Source organism: Phacochoerus africanus, chromosome 2, assembly GCF_016906955.1.
Source record: "Phacochoerus africanus isolate WHEZ1 chromosome 2, ROS_Pafr_v1, whole genome shotgun sequence".
NCBI lineage: Eukaryota > Metazoa > Chordata > Mammalia > Artiodactyla > Suidae > Phacochoerus > Phacochoerus africanus.
The window spans coordinates 114,921,380-114,945,168 of NC_062545.1; the positions used below are offsets into that span (position 1 = coordinate 114,921,380).

Genomic DNA, 23,789 nt, shown 5'->3' on the forward strand with positions numbered 1-23,789 from the left:
CCGAGTCTTCAGACCCCTCAAGGAGTGCCTGATAATCATATGCTGACATTTGTATCAAGCACTTGCTGTCCTGTTGATCAAGTCTTCGAGGCTTATCACAGTGGGATAGTCACACTCAAGTTTTCTCCTGCTGTGGGTTTGTTTGTTTGTTTGTTTGCTTTGCTTTTTAGGGCTGCACTTGTGGCACATGGAAGTTCCTAGGCTAGGGGTTGAATTGGAGCTGTAGCCACTGGCCTACACCACAGCCACAGCAACATCAGGTCCAAGCCTCGTCTACAACTTACACTACAGCTCACAGCAATGCCGGATCTTTAACCCACTGATCGAGGCCAGGGATCAAACTGATGTCCTCATGGATACTAGTCAGGCTCATTACCGCTGAGCCACAAGAGAACTCCCTGTCTTTTTTTTTTTCTTCTTCTCTCACAGCCTCTGGAGACAGAGTGTCTCATTATAAAATCAGATTCTTTCTCTGCTTTCTCTTTGGTATTCATGGTCTGGAAGTGTGCTTCCTTGTAGCCTTTCCTTGTTAGAGGATATAATAAAATGAGGTACTTAGCCTGAAATCTGTTCTGGCTCTAGGGGAAAAAAGCCTGAGTCATTTGAATTTGGCATCTCAGCATGTTACAGTTACTGAGCCCTCCACTTGCCAAGATTAATAACTGAGTCCCTCATTTCCTTCATCTATTGGGTTAAGCTCGTAATATACACCAAGTTAGGAATGCAACCAGACAGGCGATGGAGTATGTGGAGTCAAACCCAGAGTGAAAAGTGATTGTGGTACCAGGAGACGGAGGGAGAGAGAGAGAAAACGTGTGTCTGCATGTATGTTCTCAATATATTTCCATATTGGTATAAAGAAAGATTTTTAGGAGTTCCCGTCGTGGCGCAGTGGTTAACGAATCCGACTAGGAACCATGAGGTTGCGGGTTTGATCCCTGCCCTTGCTCAGTGGGTTAACAATCCGGCGTTGCCGTGAGCTGTGGTGTGGGTTGCAGACACGGCTCGGATCCTGTGTTGCTGTGGCTCTGGCGTAGGCCGGTGGCTACAGCTCCAATTCAACCCCTAGCCTGGGAACCTCCATATGCCGCGGGAGCGGCCCAAGAAATAGCAACAACAACAACAACAACAAAACGACAAAAGACAAAAAAAAACAAAACAAACAACCCATACAACTCAACAACATAAACACAACCAACCCAATCGAAAAATGGGTAGAAGACCTAAATAGACAATTCTTCAAAGAAGACATATAGATGGCTGGTAGGTACATGAAAAGATGCTCAACATCACTTATTATTAGGGAAATGCTAATCAAAACTGCAATGAAGTACCACCTTCCACCAGTCAGAATGGTGTCATTTTTTTGTTTTTGTTTTCTTTTATGTCAGATGGGTAATGTGCCAATGTCATAACAAGCTTTGAGGGAGGCACATGTCACTCAGGAACAGAAACACCAATCATCATGCTCAGGAACTACAAAAGGATCGAGAATGGTGTCCTTAATCACTACGCACATCATTAATGAGTCTACAAGTAGCAAATGCTGGAGAGGCTGTGGAGAAAAGGGAGCCCTCCTACACTGTTGGTGGGAATATAAATTGGTACAACCACTATGGAAAACAGTATGGAGGTACCTCGCAAAACTAAAAATAGAACTGCCATATGATCTAGCAATCCCATTCCTGGGCATATATTCAGACAGAGCTATAATTCAAAAATATATGTGCACCCCTATGTTCATAGCAGCACTAGTCACAATAGCTAAGACATAGAAACAACCTGAAGTTTCCTCAACAGATGAATGGATTAAGATGTGGTACATATATGCAATGGAATACTACTCAGCTGTAAAAAAAAATATGAAATGCCACTCACAGCAGCATTATCGCATTATATGATGCAGCTAGAGATCATCATACTAAGTGAAGTATGAAAGAGAAAGATAAGCACCATATTTTATGAGTTATATGTGGAATCTAAAATATGGCACAAATGAACCTATCTACAAAACTGAAACAGACTCACAGGCATAGAGAACAGATTTGTGGTTGCCAAGGGGGAGGGGGGAGTGGGATGTACAGGGAGTTTGGGGTTAGTGGATTTCAACTATTACATTTAGAATGGATAGGCAGTGAAGTCCTACTGTGTAGCACAGGGAATTATCTCTTTGGGATAGACCATTGACGATAATATAAGAAAGGGAATGTATATCTATGTATGACTGGGTCAGTTTGCTGTATAGCAAAAGTTGGCACAACACTATAAATCAACTATACTTTAATAAAAATTCAAATTAATTTTTTTTAACTTATGAGGAAAAAAAAAATAGATTAGGTCCAGTAGCTCAGAGAGCCATGAAGACTCCAGTTGCTCAAAGGGACAGGAATATCCTTATCTAACTAAAAGACTGAAACACTGACACCTGTCTTGCTGTCCTCACTGGAGACGTGGTGGAAATATCAGAGCTGACCCATATATAGGTTAGCCACTGGATTTCTCAGGTTTAGGGAATTCTGCTGACAGAGGCTAAGCTTCAGTTTTTGAAGGATCCTTCAAGAGCTGCTTCTTGTCCATCTATTGAACTCACCTTGTCTCATTTATTTGAAAAACTCAACTTGCTGAAAGGGTGACCACAAGGGCCATAGCCCATGTTTTTGCCTTCCTATTTTTAGGGGATGGTGTTGGTATCTTAAAATCTCGCACATGGGGCTATGATGAAGCTTCTAGGAATCCTCCTCATTCCCATATCTGACCCCCAGGGGCCTGAGACCAGAAGCTGACTCTCTTGGTCCATATACTTTCCAGTACTTGTACGTAATGGGGAAACCAGCCTGGAAGAGGGGGCTTTAGACAGAGGCCCCTACTACCCTGGGTAATACGTTCTTGCCCAGAATGGTTCATTGCCTGATTGTCCTAAACCTCTGGCAATAAGAACAGCTGCTTCACTACCTGCTCAGCTGACCTGACTCATTACTGAAATTTTTATTTCTTGCCTTTTGAGGGCCACACCCACGGCATATGGAGGTTCCCAGGCTAGGGGTTGAATCGGAGCTATAGCCGCCAGGCTATACCACAGCCACAGCACCATGGGATCCAAGTGGTGGCTGTGGCATAGGCCAGCAGCTGTAGCTCCGATTCGACCCCTAGCTTGGAAACCTCCATACACAGTGGGTGTGGCCCTAAAAGAAAAAAAGGGGGGGGGGGATCCGAGCCGCATCTGTGACCTACACCACAGCTCACAGCAACACCAGATCCTTAACCTCCTGAGAGGGGCCAGGGATTGAACCTGTGTCCTCATGGTTGCTAGTTGGGTTCATTGCTGCTGAGCCACATTGGGAACTCTTCATTCCTGAAATCTTGACTCGCTGTGGCCTCGGCACTTTGGGAACCTGAAAGTCATGGCCACTTTTGGATTGAACATTTAACTCGTCAGCTCTGGGTTCAAACGTGATTAACACACAGTCCCTGTCTCAAGAAGCTCCATCCTGTTCTGGAAGGAGGGTCAGTCCCCTGAGTACAGACATGGCACACAGCTTACCAATGTGGAGAGGCTAGTATCCAGGCCACTCCTGGGATCTAGACGGGAGCGAGACCTTTCCCCAGGGGGTTGGGTGGAGCTTTGGGGGCCCTGTGCTGGGGCCTGACACCACGTGTATTTGCAATTCCTCAGAGAAGTTAAATAGGACCCCAGACCGCTGCCACTGGTTTCTCTAAGCAGTAGAATTCTGGGTAAGGTTTATTTTCTTTTCGTTCCACCTCTGCAGTTTTCACTTTACGAAATGGAGCATCTATTTCATAAGCAGGAAACTTTTTTTAAGGCTTAAGCAAAAGGCAGGCTGTCCTAGCTGAAACTGCCTTTTAGCTTAAGAAAAAAATAAAAAATAAAAAACAACTCCTTTGAGACTGTACCCAGTATTTTGTAACTACCATTTTTGTGAAGAAGACACTGGTTAAGGGAGTAAAGCAAGATTTTCTAGCATTGTCAGCAGTACCACAGTCAGCCGCAAAGACAGAGGATAAAAAAGAAGCCGAGCCAAACCAGGGACCAGCAAAGGGTCTTTCAACACAGGATACTTCGTCAAACATCTGTAAAGAATTGCAACTTGAGCATATGAAAAAGACAGGGGTGAAGTCCAAAAATAAGTCTGATTTTTTAGGGAAAAAATCATGTAAAAGCTTTGTTTTCTGATCTGGAAGCCTGGGGCTCAGGACGGAGGAATGAGCTGAAATGCTGGCCTGGGTGAAGATGGTTTCCTGACTCCTGGACCTGGGTCACCGAAGGGAGGGGTTTTGAATTTGAGGGTTCAAGTCCAAGTGTCCAAACAATCTCTTCTCATTTCCAGACTCAGGCTGATAATTGACCATGATGTTTTGGCCAGCTTGCTTTATTTCTTTATGATCCTGAATCTCCTAATACATCTGAGCACGTTAAATTGCTAAGATTCTTGCGTTGGGCTCATTAACCCCAGTGAATAATCACTGTTCCGCCTAAAGTACAGCCAGCCAAACAGACCTGCCCAGACAGGTCAAAGTGCACTTTGAGTCAAGCAGCTGAAATGGAAGTTTCACTCCACCCCACACACCAAGTGTGGTGCTTCGTGTCTGACTCTTCCCCTACCATACACCCTCCTTCCTAACTCATCGCTCTTCTTAGACCTCTGCTAGGATACTGAGACTTTATTGCATTAATTCCAAACGATGTGGGATAGCTGCTCTGAGCAGCTTTTACGAGTGCCCTTTGCAGCTTTGAATTGCTATAATCGAAGTGATTGAGACAATTCTAGAATTTGCATTTGCCTAGAAACAGGCAGATGATGGCAGCTTTGCAGCCACACCTTCTGCAGTACATTATTCTCCGACTTTAAGAAAAGGTTCTCATTCCAAGTTGGGAAAAGTCTCTAAACAAGGAGGGAGAGGGACGATTGTGAGCTGTCCTGCTATAACCACTCTCTCCTTTCCATGTTAGTAGCCAGAGGCCCAAAGACTGCATTTCTCAGGCTCTCTGCAGCTGGGTATGACCATGTGACATAGTTCTGGCCAATGGGGTGTGAGCAGAAATGACTTGTACCTTAAAGGGGAGGAGTAGACGCTCTGACCCAGGCACTGTGGAACTGTCGTGTTGGTCCCAAATTGCTTTTGCGCATGCTCTTGAGTGACAGAGATAAAAACGCTGTTGTTTAAACCATTGTTGGTCAGAGTCTTCACCACAAGAACAAAGCTTAGCACAAGTCGTGTGGTTGTGATATGGGACTGTTTGACAACAAACCCTCGAGGTAATAATAGTGACCTTGTGCACCAGCCCAAATGCCTATAACGTGTTCTGATGTCACATCCAAGAACTCTTGGGTGTTCTCGCCTTCAGTGGACAGGCTGTGGAGGGCCACGCTCCTTTCACTGACGATGGTATCTTGCTGCTGGTCTACTCCATGCCTCCCCCGTGCTTTGTGGATGCTGCCATCCTGGGCCTTTGCATTCCACCTGTAGTGGGGTCCTCCCTCTGACCTTTATTCTCCTGTGGGTTACCAGGCTCTCCTCTAGGGAGACTGAGGGGCTGAGGTTTCCAAGACAGAGTCTGTGACTGTAGCTTCTGGCTCAGCCAGGTACAAGGCGTTTGCTCCCTGCCTCAGCTCAAGGGAGGTTCCTAACAAGTCTGGGGTCATCCACCGAGGCTCTCTCTGCCCACAAAAGACCCCTGGTCCCACGGACTGCCTGCTGCAACCTTGTCATATTCTTGCGACTGAACAGAGAGACCACAGGAGCTGCAGTTTCCATGGATCCTATTCTACGTGGAGGAAGAACCTCCTCTCGAAGAATTCTCTACACCCACTCCCCCATCCTTGCCTCACTCTCTGGCACAGTGATCATACTGATGCCTCGGTACCCGGGCCCCGAGAGTGGGGCACAGGGACAGCTCCTGTGTTGCTGAAAGAACCATGTCGTTGGCACTTCCTACACTGGGAGAGGTTGAAATTGAAGCAGGTTCACTTCCTTTGTTTTTAGTGCCTGGCAAAACACTTGCCATCCCTAATGAAATGCCCTTCTTTCTCTGTTTGTCTTAGATGTTTGGCAGTGTTGCTAGGAGGTGATGATAAAGTCATATATTCTGAAGCTTTTGGGGTGGTGGCCTCCTTCTACTGAGCTATACGTAGAAGCTATATCAACCAAGGATGGAAAATTCTCAATTATATGCGTTGTCATTTCCACGAAGTCTCACTGGGCCTGGAGATGGAACTGTCCAATCAGTACCCGCCTCCCCACTAAGCATTCTCCCCAGGACTGGCTCTGCCCCTTTCTTCCATTCATCCTGCAGCTCCTGACAGACCCTCCCCTGTGGGCAGGAGGACAAGCAGCTCCCACGATCGAGTGTTCTTTCCCTGACCCACCCAAAGGTGGGGACCACTTGCTATGTGTACACCTGTCCCACGTTTCTCTGTGCTTTGTGTGTGCATATTCAGTAGCACCTGGCATGCAATGTAAGCGAAGCCCTGAAAGGCTCCTGTATGTGCACAGGACAGAGGCCTCCCTTGTGACAACTGAGCTTACAGCTCTTCAAGTTAGAATTTGTTATAATAGCTGCAAGCATATCATAAATTCTCCTAACTTGGAACTAACGTCTGTGGAAGTGATGCTTTTCAGTCACATTCTAATCATAACATTCTGGATTTTATGATTTTAAGAACATAGAGGTTGAATCCCCCCCCCCCACACCCCAGGGCCACTTCCGCCACATATGGAGGTTCCCAGGCTAGGAGTCTAATCAGAGCTGCAGCCACCGGCCTACGCCAGAGCCACAATAATGCATGATCCAAGCCGTGTCTGCAACCTACACCCTAGCTCATAGCAAAACCGGATCCTTAACCCACAGAGCGAGGCCAGGGATGGAACCCACAACCTCATGGTTCCTAGTTGGATTCGTTAACCACTGCATCACAACGGGAACTCTTAGAAGTTGAATTTGAAAATAGATTTGGGGTGGGGGCATACAGACTAAAGTGCCCTTAAATTCCTGACCTAAAAAATCACGTGAGATATATTTCAGTTTTGCTTTGGGTGGGTTATGAAGTTTTTTCTCTTTTGTCTTTTGAAGGCCACACCCACAGCAAGCGGAAGTTCCCAGACTAGGGGTCGAATCAGAGCTGCAGTTGCTGACCTACACCACATCCACAGCAACGCCAGATCCTTAACTCACTGAGCAAGGCCAGGGATTGAACCTGAGTCCTTAGGGGTACTAGTTGGCTTCTCGACCTACTGAGCCAAGACAGGAACTCCTAAACTTCTCTTTAAAAAAGCTGATTTTAGAGATTTTATGTACTTCATTACCGTGTTTTGTTTTAAACATTGTCAGTTACAGAAAGATGGTAGAAACCTAGTGCTGTCTCAGGCTTATAAAGGGAGCGAAAAAAATCACGGAATAAACAAACGTGCATCTTTCATTATGTCTTCCCAATCTCTTTGCAGTACCATGCAGGATGACATTTTTATTCTTCATGAGCAAGAGTATGACAGTTTGCTTGAATCCGTCTTCAAAACTGAGTTCTTGAGCCTCTTAGCAAAGCGTTATGAGGAAAAAACCCAGAAGCAACTACCTCTGAAATTTAGCAACACGTAAGTTGGGATATGGGGCCTTGGTCTCACTGCTGGGGGTCTAGGCTGCAGGGAGGGGAGGCCATCAGGGCAGGGGTCGGTGTCTGCCTGGCTCCCCATGGACTCTTAGAGCCTACAGAAAACAATCCGGATGGTTGTCACAGCCTTTGAGAAGGTCACTTTGGCATTTCTGTGGGATATTGATTTCATCAAATTGTATATTTTATCCATGGGACAAAGGTCACAAAAATGAGGCCAGGAAGTATAGTTTTTAGATATCACCAGTATAAGAATATTTTATTTAGCAGAGCAGACAGAAGTAAAGTAAGGCTGGGAATTCCCATCGTGGCAGAGCGGAAACGAATCCGAATCCACATGAGGTTGCGGGTTCGATCCCTGACCTCACTAAGTGGGTTAAGGATCCGATAATGCCATGAGCTGTGGTGTAGGTCACAGACCCGGCTCGGATCTGGCATTGCTGTGGCTGTGGCGTAGGCCTGCAGCTACAGCTCCGATTGGACCCCTAGCCTGGGAACCTCCATATGCCGCAGGTGCGGCCCCAAAAAGAAAAGACATAAGACAAAAAAAAAAAAGGCAAAGTAAGGCTGGAAGCAGAAGTGATTGAAATGGAAGCTTAAGTTCCCAAGACCAATGCATAATGCAGCCTATTGGTGGTGCACTTAGGGCCTGGGGGGCAGCGGGTGGCAGCATCTTGTGTCTGGACTCACCTTCATTTGCTTTAACAACATGGTCTCACAGACCAGACATTGGCGGGCTGCTGAACTTCTGACCTCATGTTTGCTGAGAAAGCTTTTATTTCCATCTTAAATTCCCCCGTCTGTAAAATGGGGGTGTCCTCCATCTTTTCCTACCCGCAAGCCAGAGGCCAGCGTAAAGCCTTAATTCCATGAGGAGGGGAGCTTGCTTCCCACAGCTAATGCTGCTGTGGTTGCAGGGAAATAGATGCTGGAAGCAGAATGGATTCATTGCAGCTTTTCCAAAGAACCATTTGCCATGAGGAACCAGGGACAATTATTTTTGTCTGGGAACTTGTGATAAGGGAAGAACTCAAAAAAAAGGAAGAAGATGCTTAGCCAAACCACTCAATAGAATAATAGACAGCTACTTACAATTATAATTTTTTCATCTTACAACAGGAAAGAATGTAAGTTAAAAAGGACAGAATGTGGGCATTTCCCCACAGCTCAGTGGGTTAAAGTTTCGGCATTGTCACTGCTGTGGCTCTGGTTACAGCTGTGGTTTGGGGTTCAATCCCTGGCCCGGCAACTTCTGTATGCCATGGACGTGGCCAAAATAAAAAGGGCAGGAGTTCCCATCATGACGCAGTGGTTAACAAATCCGACTAGGAACCATGAGGTTTCGGGTTCTATCCCTGGCCTTGCTCAGTGGGTTAAGGATCCGGTGTTGCCATGAGCTGTGGTGTAGGTTGCAGATGCAGCTCGGATCCCGCATTGCTGTGGCTGTGGTGTAGGCCGGCGGCTATAGCTGCGATTAGACCCCTAGCCTGGGAACCTCCATATGCCGTGGGTGCAGCCCTAGAAAAAAGACGAAAAAATAAAAATAAAAAGGGCAGATATGGAATTGCATCATGTGGACATACAGACAGTGCAGAAAATAAAAACTGGCTGTGGTTTTGCACTTGTGAGTAAATGTCCCTTTTACTTGGCTATCAGTGGCTAGTGTTGTCTTTTTTGCTAACTGGCGTGGAGGTGAGGGTGGAAGAATAGAACTTATTAAACAATAGCCATGTTCTGTGCAAAGGGGACGTGGGCTCCCTGTGTCTGGCATCTCTAAGCCAGTGTGTCCTCCACAAACACAGATCCAAGGCAATCAGAGAGAGGTGGTGGTATGGCCTGGTGATTGGCCCTTCCTCTGTCCCCGGGGCAGTCCCATCTGTATCCACTTGACAGAGGGACCCTGTCTCTGTGCTGGGGCACCTCCCTCACCAACTGGTGTCTCAGAGCCTTCCCTGGTTTTTACAGCAAGTTTGCCCAGCAGCACAGCTCCACGCTGGGGCCTGTGAGCGCCATATCCCCACTGCCTTGTCCCCACTTGTTAATTCCAGCAAATATGCTTGTCGCAGGCTTGAACTCAAGTTGAAAAAGGAGAACTGGGGTCCCTGGAGTGCTGGGGGCTCCCGGCAAGTGCAGTTTCACCAGGGCTTTGGCGACCTGGCCATCCTCAAACCCAGCAACAAAGTGCTGCAGGTCAGCATCGGACCCGGGCTGCCCAAGAACTCCCGTAAGTGTTCATGGGCCCTGGGTGGGACTACTGCTGGGCTTCTGCGCTTCCTGCCTGGCCCTGCCTCACCCTGCTTCACACCAAACTCTTTCCCACCAAATGCTCCTGACAGTGCACAGGTCTGCAGGGCAAAGGACCAGGACATTTACTGCTTCCTGTAGTTGGGGTTTTCTTCAGGCTGAAACATTTCAGACTAAACCAACATCAAAGCAAATGGGTGGGTTTAAATCTTCCTGCATGATTTAGTGGTTGTGCTAGTATTCCTGGCATTACAATATTAATTGCATTCAAAATGAATCAGTTTGTTGGCTTTCAGTTTCTCAGCCCTTTCCAGTCCGATCTTGTCAACAACACAAACCTCATCCTCTCTGTCAATTTTGAAGAAATTGACCACATTTCCAGCTCCCTGCAGGGTTTCCCTATGTTATTCTGCATTAAATCTAATCTCTCCCTCCTTCACTTTGTAAAATGCTTCAGTAGAAGCTCCCTGGTGGCACAGTGGGTTAAGGATCCAGCATTGTCACTGCTGTGGCTTGAGTCCCTGCTGTGATGTGGGTTTGAGCCTGGCCTGGGAACTTCCACATGCTGCAGTTGAACCCAAAAAGAAAAAAATAAAATGCTTCATTAGAAGACACACAAACGATAATGCCTACTCCAGGTTGACTCCTTTACTGGCTTTTGATTCTTTTTTCTACTTATAAGTGATGTTTATAAAATTATATTTATAAGGCACAGCCTCCTGAAATATGCTATGTGTTCATATAATGTAGATATCTTTACAGAATGGAGTCTGGGTGTATGATCCATGAAGAGTATGTCAAATAGGAAATAGGCCTCTAGGACATCTGCCTACAAGGTTCACATAGCATTTACCATGTAAGTCACTAATATAGTTCAGAGAAACAGCCACTCAGAAAATGTTGGTATGGGAATTCCCATTGTGGCTCCGTGGATTATGAACCTGACTAGTATCCATGAGGATGTGGGTTTGATCCCTGGCGTCACTCAGTGGGTTAAGGATCCTGAGTTGCTGTGGCTGTGCTGTAGGCCAGCAGCTACAGATCCAATTTGACCCCTAGCCTGGGAACTTACATATGCCACAGGGGCAGCCCTAAAAAGCAAAAAAAAGAAAGATAAAATGTCGGTATATATCCAGATATCGATTGATACTTGTAGGAGACAGCACTATTAGGTAGGATTTTTGAAGAGACTCACATAAAAGGACTCTGCAGAGATGTAGGCAGGTTTAAGGGAACAAAGTGGGATGGACTCGGGGGCAAAGAACAGCAGGACACCACTGCTGCCCCTAAGGCCTAAGGGGCAGAGAGAGGAAAGAGCTGAACCGAATGAAGGATGCAGGTAGGACACAGGTGGAAGAGATTCCCCAGCCCCTCTCTCCTCCAGTCTCCTGCTGCCACAGGCCAAACCCACCTGGAATGCAGAGCTTGGCCATCCACTGAGCTCAACCCCATGGCACAGAAGGACTGCAGACAACCAGCAAGATGTGTGTGAGCACTGCTCAGTAGACCCCAAAGTGGAGCACTGTCTCTGCAGTGTTTTATTATATCTTTATGGGGACAGTGGGGCAGGAAGGGGGACACCATCACCTGGCCACCTCCCCCTTAACCCCAGGACCCTTGACCCAGCTCCTCTGCATTGTGCCCGTCATGCCTTGTCACCTCCTGCTCTTTGTTCTTCAGCTCTTCTGTCTGTGAGGAATTCCCTCTGCACCACTCTTCCAGCTGGTTTAATTTTACCCTCCTTCACGTCCCACTCTAGACCTTGCGTATTGTTTTCCTTTCCGACCCACAGTCTCTGCAGATTGGCCCACAGTGGCCCTGCCTGCCCAGCCCTGATTCTGACCCACAGTAAGCACTGCTTGTTTTCTAACCCTTCATGTCCGTGTCAAGGACACCAGTCTGCTCCTACCCTCAGGGTCTCTGTGTTTACTTCGAAGACTATAGAACACAAAGTCTGGCAGGAAAGGCTCTGAACATAAGCACATGTGCTGGTACTGTGGTGTCCTTCCTGCCCATGACCATGACATGCAGCAAACACAGCCTCAGCATCTATGCTGCTGTGGTCAAAACATGATGGCAAACCCTTGTGTGCCCCATTTGTCTCTTGGGAAAAGTGTACCAAAAATAGAAACCCCTTTGTAAGTTTATTGATACCTCCTTTTTTTTTTTTTTTTTTTTTGGTCTTCTTAGGGCCACACCTGCAGCACATGGAAGTTCCCAGGCTAGGGGTTGAATCAGAGCTGTAGCCACTGTAGCCAGTCACACCACAGCCACAGCAACCCCAGATCCAAGCTGCATCTGTGATCTGCACCACAGCTCATGGCAATGCCGGATCATTAACCCACTGAGCGAGGCCAGGGATCCAACCTGCATCCTCATGGATCCTAGTCAGGTCCGTTTCTGCTGAGCCACGACAGGAACTCTTATTGATACCTCTTTGTAAAGGCATTGTCCCTAACATGTCAAACCCTCCATCATCCTGTTCTCCAGCCCCTCCCAATTGCAGTCAGGACAATACTTCCCTCAGGCAGCCCATCTGCACTGCAGCCCATCTCCTGCAGATCCACCTGAGACCTGCGTCCCAAGCTTCCCAGAAGTTATCCATAAGCAAAAAATCACCTGGAGCCATCAACCTAGCCAGTCACACCAATTTTAACTTTACTTTGCTGGTTTATTTCAGGTCCTACCCGAAGGAACACCATTCAAAACAGAGGTTATTCCAACAGGACGCACAATGCCAACTACCCCATGAGAGCGGCCCCTCCACCCCCAGGTAAGCCAAGCATGCGCTGTAGACATAGACAGGCACCACTGGACTAGACCTACGGGTGTAATATGCATTGGAGTGGAAACGCCTTAGCAAATAAATGCCCACATGTTAGCCAGCCATAACCCATCTCTGGGCCAGGGGTACTCCTCCCAACTCAGGAGCCCTGCATGTGACCCCAAAATTCAGGGGAAGTGTGAGCTAGTGAGACAGAACCATGGCCGAGTTAGCGATCTGCATTTTATTACCTGGCACCCTTACTCTCTTAGGAAAGGCTTCATACATCAGTGAGAGAAAAGGGAGTTCCTTGTCCAGGACAACCGGAATGTCATCAACTTTTAGGGTGGACATAGGATTTTGCAGGGTGTAACCCCACCACCACTACCCAGCTCCAGCCCAGTACCAGGACAGTACTTGGCAACTAGTTCACAGCTGAATGAATAAATAGAAAGTCTCTTCTTAACCAGGTAGAATCTAGGAGAACTGTTCTTTAAAAAAAAATAAAGCAATATCTAAGAGAATTACAAAATTGATAGAAAACATTTCTTAGATCTTATATTTCATTTTTCTCAGTTTTTTTATGATAAAAACATAGCATGCAAGTTAAAATCCAAACATGAATAAATGTAAGAATTGTTGCCCTTAAAAATATATTTAGTATTAGGAGTGCCCATCATGGCTCAGCAGAAACAAATTGACTAGCATCCATGAGGATGACGCTTCCCTTTGATCGCTGGCCTTGCTCAGTGGGTTAAGGACCTGGTGTTGCCGTGAGCTGCAGTGTAAGTTGCAGACTTGGCCCAGATCCCTTGTTGCTGTGGCTGTGGTGTAGGCTGGCAGCTACAGCTCCAATTCAGCCCCTAGCCTGGGAACTTCCATATGTCACAGGTGCAGCCCTAAAAAGACAAAAAAAAATACATATATACATATATATATATATGTATGTATGTATATGTTTAGTATTGGAAGAATACTCTTAAAATTCACAAAATGTTTTTCCATGACTTACAATTCAGTTAATAATTGAGAGGGAGGGATGGACTGGGGATTTGGAATTAGCATATACACACTGAGCTATATGGAACAATTGACCAGTGTCCGCCTGCTGTACAGCACAGAGAACTCTACCCAATATTTTGTGATAATCTATGTGGGAAAAGAATCTGAGAGAGAATGGACGTGTGTACATGTATGGCTGAATCACTTTGTTGTATAGCAGAAATTATCACAACATTGTAATCAACTATACTTCACTAAAACCTTTTTAAAAGCTAAATTTAGGGAGTTCCTGTTGTGGTTCAGCAGTAACAAACCCAGCTAGTATTCATGAGGATGAGGGTTCAATCCCTGGCCTCACCCAGTGGGTTAAGTATCTGGCATCACCATGAACTGTGGGGTAGGTGGCACACATAACTCAGATCCCGTATTGCTGTGGCTGTGGTGTAGGCCCACGGCTGTAGCTCTGATTCAACCCCTAGCCTGGGAACCTTCATATGCCACAAGTGCGGCCCTAAAAGACTGCTGCCAGAATGCTTTTTTCCTTATGTGTGGGGTTTTTTTGTTTGGTTTTTGGTTTTTGGGGGTTTTTTTTTTGTCTTTTTAGGGCTGCAACATATGTAGGTTCCCAGGCTAAGGGTTGAATCAGCTATAGCTGCCAGCCTACACCACAGCCACAGCAACATGGGATCTGAGCGGTATCTGAGACCTACACCACAGCTCATGATAATGCCAGATCTTTAACCCACTAGGTGTGGTCAGGGATGGAACCTGTGTCCTCATGGATACCGGTCAGATTCATTTCCACTGAGCCACAATGGAACACCTGCTTTTTTTTTTTTTTTTAAATCGGAGTATAGTTGACTTAACATAAAATGTTTGATGTTAGTAAGGTCAGGACTGTAGGTCTGAAAGGGTCATCTTCAGACCACACTTGCTTCATCCTAGACAAAGGCATCTATTCGTAGCACTGTCCAAGATTAGCAGTAAAAAGCATTTCTTTTGTCTCCTGCCCTGGAATTTCATAGTTGTATGCTAAAATATGGACACCCTTGCCTATCAGTGAGAAACTAATTCTCATCTCTTTTGGAGCTCCCATTCTGTCTGGTCCAGCTGTCTTTCCTCCCCTCTGCCTTTATCTTTGAAGAAAATCCAAGCACAAAGGAACCAGTGTAGAGAGCCAGTGTAGTTTTTCTATTACTGCTTATGTGCAAAGACCCATGCAATATCCTGGCCAGACGACCTGGTAAAGCTCGTCGGTCTCAGCTAAGGTGGCCAAAGTCACCTCAGCTTGACCTTGAGCATAGCTCCCAACCTCTATACATGACTGTTCCTTCATCAATAAAAAGAGGCAATTGGACTGGAATCCCATATGTCAGCACTTCTCCTACAATCTGTAGTGAAAGACCAGGGCTTGGTTTTTTGTTTCTTTTTGGGTTTTAGGTTGTTTTTTTTTTTTCCTTAATTTTCAATCTACCACAAACTATACTTTTGTAACATATGATTAAAAAAACATTACTAGAATAATGGAATTTTAAAAGCATTCAGAATGTAAACCAAGATTTCTTATTAGAATCAATAGACATGAGATACGTCTGTGAAACTGCTCTGAACGTTTCTACATGCTTGCTCTTAATTTCTGAACTTTATTTTTTTTAAGGGCCACACCCAAGGCATATGGAGGTTCCCAGGCTAGGGGCTGAATCAGAGCTATAGCTGCTATCCTATGCCACAGGCACAACACTAGAACCAAGCCGCTTCTGCAACCTACACCACAGCTCATGGCAACGCTGGATCCTTCACCCACTGAGCGAGGCCAGGGGTCAAACCTACATCCTCATGGATGTCAGTCAGATTCATTTTGGCTGAGCCATGACGGGAACTCCCCTAATTTCTGAACTTATCAACAGTGAGTGGGTCACCAGCAACACAGAGCAGCCCATCTGTGGGACCCCCTTTGAATATCATGGCCCTAGAACACAGCCCTGGCTCAGGTGCCCCTCTGCTGTCCTTGGCAGCAAGTGGGGTCTCACCACGCTCCTTGATTCTTTAATGAAGAAATTGACACTCTGAAAGGTCAGGGATCTTGCTCAAGTTCAACAGCTATCAGGCAGAGCCATAAGTAAACCCCTAGTCCCTCTTATAAACTAAGGGTCATCCCACTGGTACCAAAGAGGTTTTCTCTTAATTTGGATGGAAGGGCTTTTATGGTGAGTTCACCAATGAGTGCCTTAGTGAGCCTTGTTCCCCTTCTCTCTTGCCCAAATCTGTTAGTAGGAAACAAGCTAAGGACTTCTTCATACATAGCATGGAACCGTTAACGCCCTTTCAGCCAAGGCTTGTGGTTTGGAGCCCAGCACAAGGATCCACTGCTTACTGGATAATGCGATCTTGACTAGGAACAGTTGTTTGGCTGAGAGACCTTCCTCTATCAAGGCTGATCCAAGCAGTGGCCACATTTCCCCCGCCTGTGTGGAGAGCTCCCTCCACCTCCCTCAGCGGGCTCCTGCAAAGGTCACCCAGGACTGACCCCTTGAAATGGACGTACAGCTGTTTAAACAGCTGCCCATCAGTCCTCCTGAATCATAACCTCATCATTTTTCCTAGACCCACGAATGTGCCTGCCAACTTGTTGCAGGCTTACCTTTCCTTGACCGTGAGCTTTGAAACCCTGCATATCTGATGGTTCTCATGTCAAGGTCAACAAGCGTGTGAGAGTGTCTGCTGTGCTCCAGGCACATAGTGGGCAGTTTACACTGTCTTGGCTCTTTTCCTCACTCCATACTAGCAGTTATGCCCACCAGTTTTTCAGATGGGGAAACCGAGACCTGGTGAAGCCAAGTAAGTTGCTCTTGGCTAATAGGTGGGGAAAAATTGCAGAGCCTTTTAGCAAAGGGTCAGGAAATTTCACCTTTGTTTTCTCCTCTTTTCGTCTTTCCAGGGTACCATCAGAATGGAGTCCTCAAAAACCAGTTTGTGCCACATCCCCACACTCCTGGAAACCATAGGTCAAATCAGAAGAGCCTGTACACTTCCATGGCCCGTCCACCCTTGCCACGACAGCAGTCCACTGGCTCAGACCGAGTGACACAGACGCCGGAGAGCTTGGATTTCCTCAAGGTCCCTGACCAGGGCGCCGCAGGGTAAGAGTCCCACATTCTGTAGGTGATCTCTGTCTGCATCAGTCACACCAAGGAGCAAGGATTTGGGGGCTGTCTGCATGATTCTCAAGTTCAGTTTCCCACCCACACATGTTGTAATCCAGCCCCAAGGCTGTGAGACCCACAGTTGGCATTTCTCAAAGTACAGCCAAGTTGATCCCACACAGTTCATTCTCCAGAGAGGCCTTATCATGGAAACATGAGACGAGGGGTCCCCTTCAGCCCTGAGGTTTGATTACTCTGTGACCTTTTTTTGCTCTCTGGATGGTTGAGGGATAATGGAGTTTTTGATTTATGTCCGTGCCTGAAGCTGCATAAACACGGCAGCTCAAAGAGTCATTAGAAATGTAAAGGATGCCATCTCAGCATGCTATGAGATGTAGGTATTTATTTATGAACACAAATCTTCAGGGCTTTAAAATGAGAGCCTCTCTGTCTTTCCATAATAGAAAATGAAGAGTGCAGAGTTCCTGCTGTGGCACAGTGGATTAAGGATCTGGCAGTGCTACAGCTGTGGCTCAGATTCAATCCCTGGCTCAGGAACTTCCATATGCCACCAAAGGGGAAAAAAAAAAAAGGAGTGGTAAAAAGAAACCAAAGCTTTTCAGTTGGAAGAAGTAAAGATTCTTGGACCTCTTTGTAGATATTCAGAGTTATCAGTGTGGAAAGGGGGTCTGATGTGGTCTGTGGAGTCACCAGGCATCTGACAAGGGACAACTTCAAGACAAGTGAGTGAATCCTGCCAGGTGGTGTAGGTTTTGGCAACAGTAAGCCAAAGAAAATTCCAGTTACACAAAGATGAACCTCCCTGGGATGTCAGGAGCACCTGATCTTAGAAGTACTCAGACTCAGGGTGGATTGAAGTTACCAGGTCTGATGTCAGATACAAAGATGAGAATCCTGTTTTAGCCCCCTTACCTGTCTAATATTGAGCCTGCTACTTCTCCTTATCCTCTGTGAGCTTCATTTTCCTTATTGGTACCCTGATGCAATACCACCAAGCTTGAGGGGTTGTGAGGGGACCCAGAAATAAGATCCATCAACTACCACCATGGTACAGGGCATGGAGGAGGCCACTTGGTCAACTGTGGCTCGATGACCATGCTGGTGATAGTGGCTGAACTAGTGACTTTTCACGACTCTTGCAACTCTGTGGGATTCTCAGTGATAGAATAGTTCTCTCTGCTGAACCCAGTTAATGGGGCTGCTGCAGCCCCTCTACCCCCGCCCACCTCTCCTTATCTCTAGAATAATAACAGTTTCAGATGTGATCAGAAGACTTGTGTATGAAATGGAGCAGTGCTGGGAGTTCCCTTTGTGGCTCAGTAGGTTAAGAACCTGACTAGTATCCATGAGGATGGAGGTTCATTCCCTGGCCTCTCTCAGTGGGTTAAAGATCCAGTGTTGCTGTGACCTGTGGTGTAGGCTGCCGATGCGGCTCAGATCAAGTGTCGCTGTGGCTGGGCCTAGTCTGATTACCCAAAGTAGGCAAGGGATTAAAACCAGTCAGCAAAATGCACCAAATCTCTTAGCTCTGTCTGCTAGCTTCCTACTTGCTTTGGTTTTGGCAAGCAAAACCATCTTTCCAGCCTGCTCTGCAAGTTACAGTCTTGCACACCAGCCAGCTGGGAGCATCTGTCAGCCAAAAAGCAGGCAATTTAGGAACATTGTGTCTTAACCGAGGCTGCTCCCTTCCAGCCCTCAGCTCCACCGTTCCCTGTTAAGTCTCATCGTACCCTCTGCCACCCTCAGGCCTAAAGTTCAGACACACATGATGCTATTTTGGCAATGGTTCTGAGACTGGAAGGAGGCACAGGCATCTGTTAGGCAGTAAGACTTTCCTGACTGTATGTAAAACCAGTGTATAAACGCATACTAGGCACACCAAGTCCCATAGTCACAAGAATCCCAGCCAGTCTCCTCTTTGTACACTTATATCTGCTATGATGCAAATATTCCTTAAGAAATCATACTCCGGAGTTCTCATTGTGGCTCAGCAGTAATGAACCTGACTAGTATCCATGAGGAGGCAGGTTCTATCCCTGACCTTGGTCAGTGGGTTAAGGATCCAGCATTGCCGTGTGATGTGGTGTAGGTCGCAGATGTGGCTGAGATCTGGTGTTGCTGTGGCTGTGCTTTAGGCCAGCAACTGCCGCTCCACTTCGATCTCTAGCCTGGGAACTTCCATATGCTTTGGGTATAGCCCTAAAAAGACGAAGGAAGGGAGGAAGGAATCATCCTCTGATCAAAGGACTAAGCTTTTTCTTAATATTTATTTTCTGGGGAGTTCCCGTGTCATGGCTCAGTGGTTAATGAAATATGACTAGCATCCATGAGGACGCAGGTTTGATCCCTGGCCTTGCTCAATGGGTTAAGGATCCAGCATTGCCATGAGCTGTGGTGTAGGTCGCAGACTCTCCTTGGATCCTGGATTGCTATAGCTGTGGCTTAGCCCGGCATCTGTAGCTCCGATTCAACCCCTAGCCTGGGAACCTCCATATGCCGCAAGTCCAGCCCTAAAAAGCAAAAAAAAAAAAATTTATTTTCTGAAACACTTAAAAGTTAAATAATTTCTAATTCTGCCAGAGACTTAATCGTGCATTTCAGGGGCCCCGTGGTTACCTTCATTTAAAAACTCCTCTTTGCCAAGAAAACATGAATTCCATTGAATTCATGGGTGGTTGTTGGAGCAAAACAGGGAATTTTGGGGGTCCCCAGCTTGTACATTTCCATGAAGACAAAAATTTCTGTTTACATCACAGTTCCAAACAGGCCCATGAATTTACCAACCTATAAAAGGGAAATTACCACCGAATCTCCTCGGACTTTCAACTCTTGTGTTCTTTCCTTTCCCTCTCCCATCCCCTATGCGCTTTTCTTTATAGACATATTTTGCACAAGCAATTATTTCTTTTGGATTGTGTAATGTGGATAAAATCAAATTGTGTCATTAGCACCTCAAGTTAATTCAGGAAAGTCTCTGTCAGTTTATTTTGGGTTCAGTCAGTTTTGGCGAGGGGGTTATTTGGGTTTTTCAGACGAAAGGGAGGAGAGCATGAAGCATTCATTAGATTAATTACCACTCCAATGGACTCTTTACTCCTGCCAGGCCACGTTTGTGATGTGGTAGCTGTGCTTGTTGCCATCGTCACTATTATCGTCCAAGAAAAGTAAGAGTAGAGGGAATGATGATTTTGCAGCCCCTTGGCATGCCTTTTGAAGAGTCTGAGTCAGGTTCAAGACCTTTCCTGATTTTCAGGGAAGGAGAACAGGTGAAACAGGAATCATATAAACAGTTCATTCATCGGCCTTTGCTCTGGCTTCGTAGGAACTCTTGATCTGCCAATCACGTGTGCTTTGTGTTTTCCCTCCTCTAACCGAGTTGTGCATAATCTACCTCCAGTTCACTCCTGGAAGCACTAAAACCGAGACTGGAAATGTTTTTTCTGTTGGCCTTTTTAATCCTGTGGTCCATTTCATGGGAGGACGGCTTCAGGAAATTTTGAGATACTCCAGAGATTAATCCAACCAGAAGTGCTCAGTGGTAGGGCTTCTGGCCATGCCACAAAAGAGGGATCGATACAAAAATTTAAGTGCTGCCTGTGTGTCTTTTGACAAGATTCTCCTAATAGAGTCGTATTTTCAAGGGGCTTAAAATTTCCAACAAGCGTCCAATAGCAATATTTCTCAACCCATAATCTACAGGAGCAGCCGCCGTATTCTGGCCCAGGCAGACATAAAGCTTAGGAATTCCTGGCATCCATTCCCACATTTCCAGTAATGTTTATAGATTCAACCTTTTGGAACAGAGTATATTTTAAAGAGCCAATGAAATAAAATGCCATTATTTTCCTTCTTGGAATTTCAAGACATAAATTTCACAGCTGTAGAACAAAGAAGTGAGATTTGGAAGCTTAATCTCTGCTCGCCCTGGCATGAGCTAAGCACACCAAGGTGCCCAGAGGTGGGGGAGCTGCAGGGACCTTCATAGAAGGTGGCCTGGCCGTGGGCAGAGAACACAGATTTACTGTTGCAAGGACCGGGTGTGAGTCTTGGGTCATTTGTTCCTTCCTTCCTCCCTCCGTTAAATTCATTCATCAAATACTTCCTTACTGAGGCATGCGCTTTCTATGTGCTCCATGCTGGGCACATGGATTATTTGGCTAATTCCGGCTATGCTGCCTCATGGATGTGGCCTCATCTTCCTACACCTCGGTGTCCTCACCCGTGTCACAGAGCTAATAATATAATCTTAAAGCCTGCTCAGGGTTTCTTGAAGAAGTAAGGGCTTTGTAAATTTAAAAGCACAGTGCAGTTTGAAAATTTATTTGTATTTGTTCTATGACTGTTATTCATGTGGTTTGGTCTTACAGGGAAATACTAATATTTTCTACCAGGATTGAAAAATGGGTATCCCTTGGCCCTCAAGAAATCAAATGTCTGGCCTGCATAGAGCTCTGAACTCTGAGGGTCTAAGCTTTGGGCATTGCTGGCTTTAATGGGGGGGGGGGGGATGGGCAGCCAAGGGAAGCCAAGGCAGGGGGAGGAGTCAGGGAGACACTCTCTCCCCCACCCTATCCCCCATGCACACACATGGAATAGCCGAGCTCTCTGTGGGCTCAGAATGATAGCCAGAGAGCTGAGAGGGAACAGAGCAACAGACACTAGCTGCATTTCATGAATGTAAATAAATTCTAAAACACCCTCTCCTGCTATACTATTCCACTGTTTTTTTTTTCTAGTTAAGCATCCTTTGCTCAGTCACCATAAAAACTCATATCCCATGAAGGGCGAGACTGAATAGTCCCTCACTTTACAGTGTTTTGTTGTCATTGCTGTCTTGTATTCTTGTGACCTTCCGGCCTCTTGAGAGACTGGGCAGCTGCCCACAAGAGCTCAGAGGTCAGTCAGCATCCTGATGTCTCAGGGCAAAGGCACCACTTGGTCTTCTCCAGCAATGCAGGTTTTCACAACGAAAACTGGGTGTAACGTGCTTGATTACTTTGGAAACTTTGTGGTGTGAGTTAGATGTCGAATGCCCTACTCAGAAAGAGACCTGCTGTAAAAGCAGGTCCTGTAGCCAGGCTTTTTCATGTGTTGTTTTCTTAATGAAGAATAGGCACAATAAAGTGGTAAATGTATCCAAGGGGTATTGTTTCCCTCTCAGACACATACACACACCCCGCAGATACCAAAATCCATTCATGCTCAAGTAGTATTTGCATATAATCTACGCACATCCTCCTGTATATTTTAAATCTCAAGATTACTTTTCATACCTAATACAATGTAAATCCTATGTAAATAGTGGCCCTGCCCAGCAAATTCAGGTTTTGCTTTTTGGAAATTTCTGGAATTTTTTTCCCAAATATTTTTAATCTGCAGCTGGTTGAATCTGCTTCTAGGATGCAGAACCTAGCATATGGAGGCCCAGCCATACAAATTACCCTGAAATGATGGGTCACATAGAATAGAACAACTAAATTACACTGTGCCAGAGTTGCATATAATGAAACACTGAATTTGCTCTGTGATGTGGAGTTTCATAACTATATACAAATATCTATAAAGTGAACCTTTATTATTGAAATGGCAGTAGGAAAAATAACTTTGAAATTCTTGCTCCAAGCCCCATTTTCCAATGAAGTAATTGTTTTTATAAGACAGTTTTCAATCATGTGAGGTTTCTTTGGAATGCAGTTATAAAATATGAGCAGTACCAAAATTAACTAAATCTGCATATCCACTACAAAATAAATCTAGGCAAACCGCTTTTAGACCAGTGAAAGTAAGTTATCCCAAGGGTAGCGTGGGATCAGTGGTGTGCTATGAAGACAGCTCTCTGGGGATGGAAAGACCTGAGTTGTAACATTTGTCAGTTTCTGTTCTTGCTAAGGCCAATTTCAAGCAACCAGGGTGACACTCTTGGTCCCAGAGCTGGGAGGAGACACACAGTCACCCACCATCGTGCAGTGTTCCCACTATATGTAGGCAGCAGACAATAACTTCAAGAGCATGGATGGATGTAAAGTGTGGTGAAATAATTAGGAAGGGTCAAGTTATGAATATTTATTGCCTTTGCTTTTAATATATTCAATTAAGTATGTTCCATTTCATCTTTAATAATGGCTCTTTTTAACAACTGATCCACAAAATTCCTGAAGGTATAACGACCCACTTTCACCGGCTAGGCTAAGCCAGTTCTTGAAGCCTCAGCACGAGGATCTTGTTTACTCTGCAAGAAAGTCTGGATCCCTTCTTCATGACTGTGGGTGGAGTCTGCAGGCACCTAGCCCCGTTAATCAATTTCTGGCAGCTCTCCAAAAGCCTCTCCTCGTTATTGATTGCACAGGATCGCCACCTAGTGGTGGAGGGAGATTGCTGGGTTGAAGGTTGAGTCTGTCTGACCAAACTGGGGAAATGAAATAAATGGCTGTTCTTGCCACTGACTGATGTTTGTAGTGGTTTCCAGGCCTGCAGTGTGGTGAAGGAGTGAGACAGTGATCGCCCCTCAGTGCAGGATTCCTATGTTCCGTGGTGCATCTGACAGGATCTTGCTGAGAACACTCTGTAAAGCCTTCTTAGAAAAACAGCCTGGGACCATTGCCTGAATCTCCTTTTAATCTGTGAAGATACTGATCCCTAAAGAGGTGAAGTAATGGGCCCAAGTCACATGTCGGCCAGCGGCAGAGCTGGGCCTCAAACCCAGTGCACTGATTCTGACTCAAGCCAGTGCCCTTCTGCTCCTCCTTCATAACTCAGAACATGCAGCCTGAGGCCAGTCTTCAGCCTCATGCCAGGTCCAGGGGCTACAGTGGTGAGAACAGGCCTCGCCCCCGCGGAACTTACTGTCCTGCTGCATTGATAACCCCCCACCTCACTCTAAGCAGGTGCACACTATCAGAGGATGCTGCAGTCAGTGAGACAAGATCCAAAGGCTGAGTAAGCATTAGCAGTGCTGGTTGGGGGTGAAGAAAGGGACCAGACAGGTTAATG

General features: G+C 46.1%; 1 protein-coding gene and 1 non-coding gene across 4 annotated transcripts in view; one reads left to right on the forward strand and one right to left on the reverse strand.

The window, feature by feature from the left end:
* The window catches only part of MYO1E (myosin IE), a 223,034-nt gene that overhangs the window by 189,547 nt on the left and 9,698 nt on the right, over positions 1-23,789 (forward strand). For 2 of the 3 annotated variants that reach the window (XM_047766223.1, XM_047766224.1), the window contains exons 23-26: positions 7,462-7,608; positions 9,692-9,849; positions 12,550-12,642; positions 16,574-16,775. In XM_047766223.1, the coding sequence (XP_047622179.1) occupies positions 7,462-7,608; positions 9,692-9,849; positions 12,550-12,642; positions 16,574-16,775 (600 nt within the window). Of the gene's footprint in view, positions 1-7,461; positions 7,609-9,691; positions 9,850-12,549; positions 12,643-15,906; positions 16,776-23,789 lie in introns of those variants that run through there. The other variant, XM_047766226.1, reaches the window with a different exon arrangement.
* Positions 1,386-1,488, reverse strand: LOC125121789 (small nucleolar RNA U13). Its single transcript, XR_007133651.1, has one exon. It is a non-coding gene; the product is annotated as a small nucleolar RNA U13 (small nucleolar RNA).